The sequence below is a fragment of the Manduca sexta genome, chromosome 23 (genome assembly GCF_014839805.1).
Source record: "Manduca sexta isolate Smith_Timp_Sample1 chromosome 23, JHU_Msex_v1.0, whole genome shotgun sequence".
In the NCBI taxonomy this organism is placed as follows: domain Eukaryota; kingdom Metazoa; phylum Arthropoda; class Insecta; order Lepidoptera; family Sphingidae; genus Manduca; species Manduca sexta.
In genome coordinates this window covers 12,594,042-12,608,638 of record NC_051137.1, presented here as the reverse complement: position 1 = coordinate 12,608,638, position 14,597 = coordinate 12,594,042, and the positions used below count along the sequence as shown (strand labels likewise).

General features: G+C 35.3%; 2 protein-coding genes across 3 annotated transcripts; one reads left to right on the top strand and one right to left on the bottom strand.

The window, feature by feature from the left end:
* The first annotated feature begins 1,133 nt into the window (after positions 1-1,133).
* Positions 1,134-4,545, top strand: LOC119190239 (zinc metalloproteinase nas-28-like). 2 transcript variants are annotated; one of them, XM_037441646.1, is made up of 6 exons: positions 1,134-1,200; positions 2,410-2,556; positions 2,867-3,054; positions 3,261-3,402; positions 3,616-3,749; positions 3,858-4,545. In XM_037441646.1, the coding sequence occupies exons 1-6, from the start codon at positions 1,137-1,139 to the stop codon at positions 4,428-4,430; spliced, it is 1,248 nt and encodes a 415-aa protein (XP_037297543.1). In that variant the 5' UTR covers positions 1,134-1,136; the 3' UTR covers positions 4,431-4,545. The 2 variants fall into 2 exon arrangements, with proteins under 2 accessions (XP_037297543.1, XP_037297541.1); XM_037441644.1 differs by having other exon boundaries at positions 2,320-2,556; positions 3,858-4,544.
* On the bottom strand, positions 4,420-14,137 carry LOC119190270 (protein Wnt-1-like). The gene is made up of 5 exons (XM_037441742.1): positions 13,969-14,137; positions 6,338-6,444; positions 5,706-5,915; positions 5,227-5,367; positions 4,420-4,792 (listed from the first exon to the last, which is right to left on the bottom strand). The coding sequence occupies exons 1-5, from the start codon at positions 14,135-14,137 to the stop codon at positions 4,472-4,474; spliced, it is 948 nt and encodes a 315-aa protein (XP_037297639.1). The 3' UTR covers positions 4,420-4,471.
* Positions 14,138-14,597: the final 460 nt, after the last annotated feature.

Here is a 14,597-nt window from a genome sequence, read left to right as displayed (position 1 = left end):
TACCATTTTTGAGCAAAATCTGGTAAATTCATATACCATACTTGGCACACAATCGGCAGTGACGTAGCGGCTTTAATACATAACAATAAACTTATACCTCCTTTCTCAGACGTAAACATAAGTAAAATACATAATTAAACCTTAAACAGCCAGACGTCCGCCATATTAAACGATTGTCCTTATATTCTGAAATCTCTTCATTTTCTCACAAAAGATATTTCGGTGTTGGAATATCGACTTTGTGGCTGAGTTTCAAAGCGTAGTTTCGGATAATAATGGCGGTCGAAAGTGAAAACTCGTTCAGTGTAGGTGGTCGTAGGAGGCCGCAGGCGCGTTCCCACGAATATCTGCCTCGGTGGAAAATTTATGTTTATGAACTAAGAAATCTGTCATAAAGGATATGTATTGCGCGGCTGGATCTGAAATGCCGTGAATAATTTTCGCGCGAAACCATTTTTGCGTTCCGGCTGATGTGCATTTTCAATACTTTGTAGCGTTTTGAAATGGTGTAAGGAATCAATTTTAATAAAAAAATAAACGAGTTCACGAAAGTACGATACGCTTCAGAAGCAACGAATACAAGCATAGTTAATGAATTATAACAAAAAAGGCACAATAAAAATAATCTACTCGTAACATATCGAATTAGCAAGCTGTAGTGGTAGTCGGCACGGCACATAGCTCGCAAAACCTGATGGCCGAACTGGCAAGCGCAGCGTCGGACGTCAAGCCACGAGGTGGACAGATGACCTCATACAAGTCGCAGAAGGTCGCTGATACCAGGTCAATCTGGAAATCTCTGGTGGATACCTATGTTCAGCAATGGACATCCTGCGGCTGATGATATTGCATATTAATAAAAAATTCAATATGTCATTCGAATTTAAAATATTAACTGTAATTCTCTTTCAACATAGGACGAAGAAAGTTAATTCTAATCAGACAATCTTGTGATTAATGAAGCAAAGCAAACACTAGTAACACGTTTAAAATAAGTTTTCCAGCTCGTGCCTTTACAAGTTATTCCACGTAATTTGCGTAGGTGTCTTATCGATGTCGTAAGGCTATTTGTTTTTATCAAGTTTTATGTATCAAGGTAATAAAACAGGAATAACTGTTTCAAAATATTGTCGAAAATGGTGAGGAGTGCGCTACGGAAATGTTCGATTGTTATTTGTTATTTTATGATGTGCCCGAGAAGTAAGAATTTTTTAATTAATTATTAAATGTTTCGATTTTACCCAGGTCAGATTTGTTGTTTCTAATTATATTAGAATAGATGTAAATTCTTTAAAACAAAAACGAAGGATATGGTTTAGAGTTTGGTTTTCAAGTATTAAAACCTTGTTAGATTCCACTCAGACGCTCTCTATTTATCGAAATATACTAAACTATATGAGTCATAGTTCGTTCAGCTACTTCAAGCACGCTCAGTTTCATAGAAGTAGTAACACGGCAACTAGTTAACGGCGCCTGCGCTCGACGTAATTTCTGAATACTAGATCATTTTCTACATATTTCAGTCATCGGGACGATGAGGACCTTCATTTTCACATAGGGCAATATGACCTCTACTAAAAATGTCGGTCTAATGTGTCACTAGATCATTTGTTTTTGTCATTAACATTTGAGAACGTGTCATGTTAAAGTTCATTCTAAACACGTACGATGTAGGAGGCTGACGATTGCCATCAAGTCACACCCACGTATCCAAGATTGAGGAAAAACCAAATGTCACAGTTGACAATATGTCTTGGCACAAATATTCCGCTCTAACACCGGATACAGATCATTTAGGATGATAATTGTGTGATTTTGTATGTTATGTGGTGTATCTTTTGTTTGCTTAGTTGATTTTTTAGTTCTGAGAGTCGAATACGCCATCTGGATTTTAGACATAATTTATTATTATTCTACTTATTTAACTGTGTGATCGGTGTAACGTAATATGCCTATTGCATGAATATAAAGTATAAATAAATCATTAAAATGACCTTGACAGACTTGACCTTGATCATTATATTTATTAAATAACCCCTTACCTGATTTTATGTAATATATTTTTATCTTTTTCTTATCGAATTCCTTTATTCATTCATAATAGGCCTCATAATATTTAAGTCTAATTTTTTACATAGAATGTTAAAATTCTTTATCTCCTATGTTTGTCGTCACCATTTTCCTATGTAAGTCATGAGTCGAGAAAGATTTATTATAAGGCCAAAAATCAGCACCAGATTTTCCATCATTGATTGCCTATACTAAGTTTAACGTAAAGAAAAAGTATTAAAATTTAGTTTTGTCATAAACATTTTCCAGGGACGAATTTCGCATCACCACCAATACAAAAACTTAAACCAGAAATAATCCCTATTCAAAATGATGTTATACAGTCTGACTCCGCTTCAGATGATATTGAAACTATAGTTAAAGTAAAAAATGTAGAAACGACTAAAGATGAACCAGGGTTCGATTTGACTGATGAAGAAATAATCAAGTTTAATATTTGGCCTCAAGGCGTTATACCTTATTATATTGATGTTTATTCATATAACGGTATGTCGAAAATTGATCTTATAATTCTAGAATTATGTAAATTGATGGTAAAAATATTTATCAACAAATAATTTAAGTAATTAGATATGTTCAATTAGAATTGCTTTTGGCCAAACTATTCATTTCAATGTTCATGCTCGTGTATCAAAATTATTATGAAGACCTTAATTCATAGTTCGTTTTATACCGGATAATTCAATCAGTACTATAAAATGTCCTTCAACAGTATAAACTTTCAGTATGTATAACACCAGTATTAACCTTAATATTTTTTATATAAACAATATAATATGTATGAGTTAATTCCTAGATAAGGTACTCCGAGATAAGATTCGTGGATTCCTCAATACAGTCAGCAGTATTACTAGTTTGAATTTCTTGGAGTTGCCGAGCCCGCCGAAAGACGAAGAAAGCAGATGGGTGTTTTTCCTAAATCGCCGAGGATTACTTGGATGTTATGATCACTCTACCAAAAACTTTACCAATAAAGGTGTTCAGGTATTGTTTATATTTGGTAACATTACATCTCAAATCTTGTTTATTATCATTTAGAATGATAGTAATTTGCGTAGTTAATAATAACTTTCTAGACAGTAGAATATAGGATCTATTACATGATAATAAGGATGATTTTTATTTCCACAAAAAAAAACAGTCTACAGATAAATGGGAAAATTATAGTTCGTATCTGTACACATTTACAGAAAGTAACTCTGGGCTATGATTGTATGAGCACTGGAGGCGAGCTAGCAGAAGCAGTATTAGCCATCGCCGGTGTTCCACCACAGCACAACGCTCCCGATAGAGATAAATACATACGTGTTGTTGAACAGAATATTATGCCAGGTAATTTGTATAAAACTCTTAATGTGTTTACTGTGTTCAATATGGGATATATCATATAATAAAATAAGTTTCCTTCTGTTTCACTAAGATATGGGACTGAGATAGTCTAGAATACATTCAAAAATATTATTTAAATTGTTTATAAAATCGTGATTGACTGAAGGGAAAGATAGGAAAAAGTGGATATTAATTACCTTTTTAAAAACATTTTAGATAAAAGACATCTGTTCACGAAATTAAATAACAACGAATGGCTATTCCACGATATAGAATACGATTTTGCGAGCGTTAGCCACTACCATTCTCATAAGTATTCTCTCAACGGACAAGCAACCATAGAAATGCAGGTAATAAGTCAGAATGACTGTAGTTCTACTGTAAGGGTAAAATACAAGTGCATATGCCTACATACAGCGCTATGGAATCTCTAACATACAGTTTAAAAATTATTTCAGGAAAATTATGAAGAATATTCCGTAGGGGAAAGTTATACGTTCAGCGCAAAAGATATTTTAAAAATTAAAATGCTTTACAATTTTATCACAAAAAAGAAACACAACATTTCTGAATGCCACAAACTTTTTGAACCAGGAAGCAATTTTAACAGGTACAAACCAGATAAAGTGGCTATTTCACCTCGTAAAAAACCTAATAAATACACAGGCAAATCAAATGCTATTGAAAAAGATAATAAAACAAAGCACAGATTGACTGGTCCCCAAAAATCCGAAATAGAAGAAACATTAGGTGCGGATGATATATCTAGTTCTATACAGGAGGACCTAGAAGTTACTACTAACAATCCCGACGAATCAGGTGATGAAAACCTATCCACTAAAAATCTCACAAGTCTAAAAAATCTACTGAAATATAGAGGAGACCCGCTTACATATTTATCGGATTACAAATCTAGTGCCGAATACACGCAACAGCTAAAGTTACAATCTAAAAACGAACTAGCATTTATAAAACCTGGGGATAAACACAGAGATTCACTAAAAATTATAAAGAAAAAAATCAGGGGATAAAATAAGTTTAATATTAAACATTTAATACATTATCTATCACATTATAGGCATGTTTGTATGTTTCGTTTAACGTAACATGTTTCACATATGACTTCGCAACACCATTTGAATTGACAATTGCAATTCTGAGTGTCCGTCACGGAGGTTTCCACGTATCCTCTTCTGCAGCACATTTGATCACAACTGTCGGTTCCGGCTGAACTGATGTTGCACTGACGTCCTTGGGTTCCGAGAGAGCCAGTCTTCATGTTAGCGAGGCAGAAGTCGGGCGACTCCTCCGAGTAAATGATATCTTTTTTGCCTGGCCTTTTTATACTAGGGCTTTCTGGCATATAGCTATCACCGTCGTTACTTGCGATTACCTGTCAAACAAAGGAGTGTGTGAACGTAAAAATAAAATGTTTATTATGTGATGCAATTGGTGTTTTATTGTTATTTGAAATGAATAGAAATTGGATTGTTGAAATATTAAACCAAGGTAAATCTGATTGCAATAGCTAAAGTTATTTTTGGAAATATCTTTACTGTAATTTAAATATTTCTTTAAAAATTCCTTTTTATATTTTGGCTCATAGAAACGCCTTCTACTAGCCTTGACTGTAATTTGTTATCAAAGGAGTGCGCTGTCTATATTATGACGCAAATATTTATACATGAAAAAAATTGCCATAATGACAGAGTTTTATACAATATAGCTTGATTAAGGTTTTGGTAAATCTATATATCAATATGTACCTGTCAAGTTAGACCAATGATCGAATGAATTAATGATTTCATATTAAGTTCTTTGACTAACCTTAGCAGCTCCTTCAAATCTGTCTCGTAGTTTGTCGCCGACTTCCCTAAAGGTGGGCATTCGCCACCAACACGTTCGCAGAGTGCACGAGCCGGAGAGCCCGTGACATTTACACTCTATCTTCATGTTATTCTTGATAGCCTGTACAAAGAAATTATAGTTAATTCTTTGGAGTTATGAAAGTTGACTTCTTTATTAATATTGATATAGATAGGCAACATTACGTTATAAATAATAAGATTTCTGTGTCAAAATATTAAAAATTATCTAGGAAACAAAAAGTGACTAGACTATTTCTACACTTAAATTTTCAAGTACTTTTTCATGAGGAGTGAGGATCACTTACCATCAGGTAAACCAATTCTATATTTCCCAATTTTCTCGTATAAGAACGCAAAATTTATTATAAGAATAGAACAGATGGGTACAACTATACTTAATAACGTTATAATAGACGTCGATGCAAAATTCTTACTAACCAACCTCCCAGCGTTATGGTTATGCAGTTTGATCAGGGTCTTTATGTCGCTTCGTTTCCTGTAGCGGCTATCCATGAATTCCCTCGACTTTTTGAGTCCAAATCGTACATTATCACTGCAACCTCCCCATTGCCATCGGTCTGTGGATGCTTGTGAGTCGGGGACTGGCGGTGGCGTGGACTCGCGGCCGCGACGAGGCTTCGGCACACCCTAAAGTAAAAATGCTTGTGAAAAAAATTGTTGAGCATATATTTCTATAATATTTTTAATTCTTTAATTTTTTAGTATTAGTGCTTTTATTTTATTTATGAATTTACATGGATTATTAAATTAGTTGCAATTTTAGGAATTAAAATTATGAATATTTTAGAACTTGATAAGTTGATGGCGAATAACTGCGGGTATTGTTATCTGCATACATTACTCCGCAGTAAATATCATGTCGAACTATAGAAAGATATACATTTTTCCGCAGTGATCATGCTTTAGAAAATCTTAATAGATTTGCTTCGTTTTTGACATTCTAACCTGTGATGTTTTATTGCTGACATGTCGATTGTCTTTCTGTAATTCAATGTCATATTTACTAAATAAGTGCTGTTATTCAAATTATTGATATAGTACATATTTACCTTTTCACAAGAGCATTCCAGTAGAGAGCCGGCAGTGCATGCTCTTGTTATGGAGTAGGTCACGCCTGCAGCCGTAATGGCGTTGACGAATCCCGTCTCTCTTGTATCTGCAGACAAAAAATGCAGTTTAGTTATCCATACAGTTTCAAGTGACAAAATATTTGTAAATTGTATATTTATAATAAAATCCATATTTATTACACGATGAAATAAATTGTAAAATTTGCTTAATATGCCTATATCTATTGATCAGCGTGTTCCACAGGTCGGGAACGATGAATAAGCTACGTATGCTACGCTCCGTAGACTATCGGCTACAGAAACGTAGTAGTGAGACAAGATACTGTCATTCTAATCTGTTTTTTATTGATCGAAAGTTGAATGACGTTTTGTGTTAAGACGGAAAAGTACTTGAGGGGATTAAAAAGAAACTATGATGCATTATATATTTAGTTTTAAATTAAAACGAGTTTGAATCGATTAAGGTACAAATTTCAAAATTTCCATTGTTGTCTTCCGAAGTTAATATTTGAATATTTATAAAAATATTTGTCATTATATTTTCCAATCTTTCTCGAATATTATAGTGACTTAATTTCGATTTTTTTTCTAACTATGAAACGAAATAAAAATTACGCGTATCGCAGTTTATTACGGCATATGAGAATAACACACACAAGTACTTATAACTAAACAATGGCAACTATTTCGCACATCGCTAGCATTTTATCACCAAGTGTCTCATTCGTCGCGGTCTTAGGGCATAGAAATAAACGCTAGCCATAAAGTACAGGCGATACAAAGTGAAGCTTTTGACCCAAAAATCAATATTCACACGAGTCTTGTAATAAAAGTCGATGAGCTACACGAATCGAAGGTCTCATCCATAAAACATTCGGACGATATACAGCGCCGGCGTATGATGAACTTGTTACAACATTTTATGATCTCGTTCAGGTAATGAATTTTCTACTGCAAGTCACGAAATGTGTTCATTTCACATTGAAATAATAAATGATTTTCCGAAGTAAAAAGAACTTTATTGTCATAAGCGGTAGATGCAAAAAAGTAACCATGTCCATTTGTTACTAAATACAGAAGAGTGGTGACATAAATATTGAAAATATAAGTCCAAGATAAATATGAATTTTGATATAAAACTGCACAAAAAGGTCCTCACAACAATTTTCCTGTTCGCGATCCGACGCGGCCGTATGTCAGCACAGTTAACAGGCACCTGGCTATAACAATTAATGGGAGGTCAAACTATGTTGGATGAATATTCAGAGTGCATGAATAATGTGAAAATTGCTGCGCCAGTACCATTGAATATGCGCCCGACATCGCGGCGCGAGCTATGTTTTTGTTATGGGTCGTCGACTTTATTGATGCCTTTCAATACAGCCTTTTATTAGTGGACATTATAAAGGATGGTAATGACGTTATCCCCTTTGAGTTAGCTGGGCTGTGCGAGGTCTCATTGTGCGGTGTGCTAATGCAGTACATTAGTGCATATCCGTGTCTAACTTGCGAATTTACAGGATATTACTGTTTAGAAGAATTAGGATGACAAGTTGGAATCGGAATGTTGCGCTAATTCTCGTATTGTGCATAAAATTAGCGAGCTATTCAGGAATATTATCCTTACAAAAAAAATATAAAATAATGACTTTAATATATAGGTATATTTGATACTTTCAAGACCTTACCTAATCTCTTAGATACAATTGGCACTATTTTTTTTTTATTTATCGACTTATATGACGTGTTTTACGGCTTATAATCTAACTCCCTATCCTCAGGATAATATGTAGAAACAAAACGAACTAAGTGATTCAAATTTTAGGGCATTCCGATTGATAATAATATAAAATTTGTTCTTATGCTTTTCACATAGGGTACTATTTCTCTGCAACATCGGAATAAAATATGATACCGTAAGTAAGTTGGTAAGGTACTTAATACATTTATTTATTTTAAAGTTGACGATAGGAAATATGAAATAACGTGGAGATTATAAATAATAAAATAATAATATCAGCCCTGTATTATATACTTGCCCACTGCTGAGCACGGGCCTCCTCTACTGTTGAGAGGGATTAGGCCTTAGTCCACCACGCTGGCCTAGTGCGGATTGGTAGACTTCACACACATTCGAAATTCCTATAGAGAACTTCTCAGATGTGCTGGTTTCCTCACGATGTTTTCCTTCACCGTTAAAGCGAACGATAAATTCACAAAGAATACACACATGATTTTTTAGAAAAGTCAGAGGTGCGTGCGCGATTTGAACCTGCGGACATTTGTCTCGGCAGTCCGTTCCACACCCAACTAGGCTATCGCCGGCTAACGTGGAGATTACAGTACAGCATTATTATATAAACGAAAAGCGCAGTAATGAGATCTCTATTAGTCATTTACATTCCATCGATCAAGTAGCATTACTGTTTCTGATTAATCCATGAACTGTCTTCAAATATATTGCCAATAAACAGCACCTTTGTCGAACTAAATGCCAAGCACTCATGAATCTATGTCATATTTGATGTCATTACTCGAAATAACACCATTCGCGGCGTTAGTCATCTAATTCTAGACCGATTGTTGAGTTTCAACACATTACTCTTATTACGTATGTTAATAGCGATAGCCATAAATGAACTTCTGCTGGTGATAGGATATATTTTATATCCGCCCGGATAGCGACCACCGTACACAAAGTATTAATTTATATCCGCCCGGATAGCGACCACCGTACACAAAGTATTAATTTATATCCGCCCAGACAGCGACCACCGTACACAAAGTGTTAATTTATATCCGCCCGGATAGCGACCACCGTACACAAAGTGTTAATTTATATCCGCCCGGATAGCGACCACCGTACACAAAGTGTTGAAAGTTGTTCCGGGATCAGCCTATGTATATCGGGTTCCAACAGGTGGGTGTCGACTGTCGAGGGGTAATCATCTCTCGTCAGTCGACATTCTATTGGACCCCACTCCACTAACCATCAGGTGCAGTAGGATTACTTTGCCAAAAAAAACTTGCTTTAATTTTCCATTCATATTATTCAATATTATATGTCACTTAGAAATCAGGTACAGTTGGTCTTATCACTTAAGGCAATTTCTTACAAACAACCATAAAACTGGGAAAGGAAAAGAAAGAGAAGTTGAGGTTTACACTGTACACTGTACAAGACAAATACAATTATAATATGATAAATATATCGACGCTGGAAAGCATAAACGCTGTAACCCTTGAAATATCGAAAATACGTTTTTTACACCGTTGGAATCAGGAAATTTTTCTGCGTCGAATGAACCCATGCTCGTTGCTCTAGGATGAAAAAAAATTTTTGCACAGCATAAAATTTTGGTGATTTTTTTACATATCTCAGACTTTATATTGCTGTAACCCACCGAAAAACTAGTGTTTTTTGTAGTAAAGGTACTTACACCATTTGGTCGGTTGTAATCTAAAGTGTGACCATGGTTACTACGTTAATACGGGACAATATTTTTAGACACACTCAGTTTACAACGTTTATACGGTATGTAAATAATTTACACTCTAAAGGTTACAACGTTTACATGGTATGTGACATGAGGAGATTACTAATTTAAATCCTTTTACATCGTTTGAAAATGCGATCCATACCGTATCGATCGTTTGAAAATATTAGAATTACTGCGTTAATACAGTCGCGTGGCACCTTTTTGCAGCCGACGAAACGTCTTAGTCGCTTCGTGTCGTGCAGTGTTGTGTTTGCTGTAAGTTGGAGCTTTTCGCCAATTGGGCGCTCTTTTAACGATAAGTTTTTAATTACATTCATATTTTTTTTATTGATTATACACTAATTAAGCATTGTCCAATGTTTCCTTTTATTTTGATTTACTGTAATAGGTAAATTATAACCTAACTACTATCGTTATGTAAAATGTAGGAGCAATATTAATTTTAGTAATACAATTTTGAAGCATTTCTTGAGATCTTGAATATCTCTTAATTGACATCGAGTAAAATTTTGTAATTTTGATAAGCAAAAGCAGTAGATAAAATAAGTCTGTGAGTTATAATCAAAACGTCCTGAGATTTTTCTTAATTTTAAGAATAAATGTTAAAATTACTTAATTATTATAAATAATATATTTAGTAATTTGATTTCAGATGTCGTTTGAACGTCGTATATGGCGAAAATATTTAATACTAGAGTGTAATTCCATCTCAAATAATGATGTTATGACAGATGAAACTGAAAATTATAATAATAAAAAAATTACGATTCTCAGTGAAAAAATCTATAAAGAAATAAACGGAAAATTGATAGAAATTTTTAATACTAGGTTTTGACATGAGAAATTGGCATTTTGTATGGGAAGAATACATACTGGATTTTTTTTAAAATATAATTAATTAATCAAAGTATGTAACCCTTGTTATCTATGCATTTTTACTATTTGTAGGGGAGTTCATTGATCTCTTTTACTAAAAAAAAAAACATGGGGGCGAGAATCAATAAACTTTCTGGAGGCGGTTTGGAATGCCACATCGGAGTCGATTTTTTTCCTTGTAAATGTTATTGAATTTACTGAAAAATGGTAATTGTTGGAGCAAAGGTCCGAGAGAGTACGGCGGATGTCGCAGACATTTCAATTTCAACTCCTCTAGTTAAGTGGCTGTCTGTTGTGCAGTGTGTGGTCTAGCCTTGTCCTGAAGCAGCAGTGGCCTACAGCGATTGACCAGCCTCCTTTTGGCAGCTAGTTTGCCCATCATGGTTTGCAGTTGCTGATAATAGATATCTGCCATAATCGTTTGGCCAGATTTTCAAGCGTTAGTGAACGACACCAGCACTAGTCCACCAAACACTCAAAACTAATCTTCTTTGAATCAATTTTCGCTTGGGGCAGGACTTGGATGGTTCTCTACGATCCAGCCATTGTGAAGAACTTTTCATTACAGGTAATCATTCGATTACAAATCCTATAATGATAGTGTCGGTTGAGCAATGTAACGCAGCATTCGACGCGATTTTGCTGGTTTGATTCACTCAATCTATGAGGTACCTTTCAATCTATTTTGCTTTCCTGATTTGCTTCAAAAGGATTAAAATACTTTTATCGCTCACACCTTACCCTGCAGCTAACTCTAAAGTGGTTTGCGATGGATCCGCTTCCATAATAACTTTTAATTCCTCAGTATTCACTTTCGTTTTCAGCCGTCCACGGGGCTTATTCTAAAGGTCGAAATTTCCAGAAAGAAAACGTTGGAACCAAAAAGGTACCATGTTTTCTTTTACGACACCAGCTCCATACTCATCGTCAATACCTTATAATAACAATAATGTTTCTGAAGAAACAAAAGATCCTCAATAATCAAACGTACTATGATAAGGAAATATTGACCAAAGTTAATTTTCTCTATAATATTTAGTTGAAGAAAACAATTATTATTACCTATTTATTTATTGTATTTTTTTCATTTATTTTATAAATTGTATTTATATTATTTGTTTTATTTAATTATTAATATTGCTTAAATAGCTTTTAAAGCTAGTTGTTATGATTCGATTATGATTTTTTAAGAATTTCTTTTTAAGTTATTCCTTCGAAGATTCCAAAGCAAAGAAGCTGATTCCGAGAACGCTGTTCAAAAGGAATAAAGATGTTCATAAGATTAATGAGAAAGAAAAAGTCTATAATATAGTAGAGTTAAAAATCAATGAGAGGTTGAATCATAAAAGTAAAAGATTACTCATTTTTATATTTTTAGATTGTTTTTATTGCTTACCATTTAATGTAAGAGAGATTTCTACAAAGAAATATACAGTAGAGTAATAAAAGTTAATTTAATATAATAATTTTGTAGTCAAAAACAGAGTTCCTAATAAAAATATTAGTTTTTAACTTTTTAAAAGTCTTTTATTTCAACTTCTACCATAGTTAAGCATTTTATTGACGTTTAAGTATAGTCTGTTCCATTGCTTACAGCATTTTAAAATAGAGAGTATGCTAATTACAACGTTTATGCTTTCCCAAAAAACGTGACAAAATGAATCTTTCATACTTTGTCTAATATGGTTACAGCGTTTTCAAGGTCTCAAAAAAAAGTTCTATTTGCTGTAACCCATATTAAATCTTGTCCAGGTAACTTTAGATGAAATAGCTAATGACCATATTATATCTGAGTACAAACTGCACAACTTTGCTAAAAACCGCAAACTTGTAGGTGTAACGGTTCACGAGTTATGATTTTTTTTCTAAAATTTCAAAAGTTTTTTGGCTCTGGTGTAAAGTTCATACTTTCAGGGTTACAGCGTTTATGCTTTCTAGCGTCGATATACATATTATTGTTTGTTTCACATTTTTAATCAATCGTATTACGGTTACATTTTGCACATCGCTTTTTTGTTTCGGTAGTAACGAGGGTTGCGAATTGAAGAGATCCTGGTTTAATTGTCAAGCCTAGAAATTAGACGCGAAATATTTCAACCAATATTGGTTCTGGTGATATCTATATAGATAGGATTTCTTAGTAGAATTAAGTAGAAACAGACAAGTGGCTCTATTAGACTATTTAAATATTCTACAACAATATATGTCCTATGTACTCGATCTAGAGTAGGTTTTAGATTAACAACAAAATACAGTCATTAGCTATTGCTTTGCAATCCCTAAGATACGTAATAAAGCCGTAGTTGCGATAATTGCATGTGCCATCGCGAATGCATCTATTAACAAGATTCAGTGGATGCGCTTAATTCATCATTGTTGGCATTGACAAGTATTTTATGTAACTCTTTATCTAGTGTTGATTGAGTTGATTAGTCATTCAGGTGTGCAGTGAAAGTTGAAGAATAAGGTTTGTAATCGCATGACATTTGTAAATATTAGATGCTCTTAAGTAATAATGATTGTAAGTGGAACGACTTTTTGCTTCATTGCAATAATTTATGGTATTTACACGAGAGAATTTCAAATGACATATTGATGTATTTTTTATGAGAAATATGTTCATGTGTTTAGATATGTGATTATTTATAAATAATTCATTAATAAAGTGACTTCTTATCTATAATTCTTCAACGCAAAAGCTGATGCTTAGTTTGATCAAACGAAGCAGTCTGAGCAGTACTTATGATTATTGCACTAATAAATCGACAATATGATTCAACAAACAGTGGAAGTCTTAGTCGGATGATAGTAGCGTGGCATTCATTAAGTTGAGATTAGATAACCGCGGTGCTTGCGTAATGCGGTGCAGTTGACAGAAGATCGCCATCGGCCGCGCCCTATCGATCCCATGCTAATTGGGCCCGTATGCACCGCGACTGGCGTATCGTCGCCGCATTCCCGCCATCCCGCCACCCGTCCCCAGAGATACAGCAAAATTTATTGCACGAACAATTTATATAATTGACGTGAGACAAAAAAGCGAGAGTGCACACCCATCCGCTGAAGAATTCGAGCCGTAATTACCCCGCGTCACCAGCCGTCATCGCGGGATTTTCATTGGCATTTTTGATTAAATTTCACCGGACGACAAGGATGCGTCCTCTGCAGTTATGTGCGGAATGACAATTTCTAGACATGTCGCTACTCGCTAGTGGTATAAGAATGCGCGGCGACGGTGGCGAGTGAGGGAGGCTAGTGGCGCGGTGGTGGCGTGGCGGACGGGACACTCGGCCGCATGGGAACTGGTCCGCCCCGCGCGCAGGCGCATGCCGTGGACTCCTGGCTTTTTTCTGTCGCAGTGCGCTGTCGATAGGGCAGCGCGGTCGCGACACTCGCTCGTCATTATAAATCCGCGGCGGTGAGCTCAGAGCCGAGCATTCCGCGCGCTCCGCCCGCGTTATGCGCTGTAATTATCGCAAAACGCGGCCCCGACTCGCAAATATGTCGTCGGGAACTGGGGACATGACATTCTCATCACCGAACGTTAGCTTTTTTCGTGCGTCTCTTGCCTTCAAAATATGTCCAGTTTCGAGCCACTCCCACGACGTCCGCCACCGATTATGTTTGACTGCTTCGAGCGATGGTTTTTGCGTCCGATGCCACGAGCGCTCGCGGAATGTCGGTATTCGTGTTCACTGAATAATTCAGTAAAATTGTCGATCGATCAATAAAAGCGATGGAATCAAATTGATTCACACTCGAAGCTTGTACGGCTTCAATAACTCGACTGTTTTTGCAGCTTCAAAATACTTGGAAGTCGTTCCGCCATTCAGGTCCAGTCAATCACTCGCACGTGCGATTTC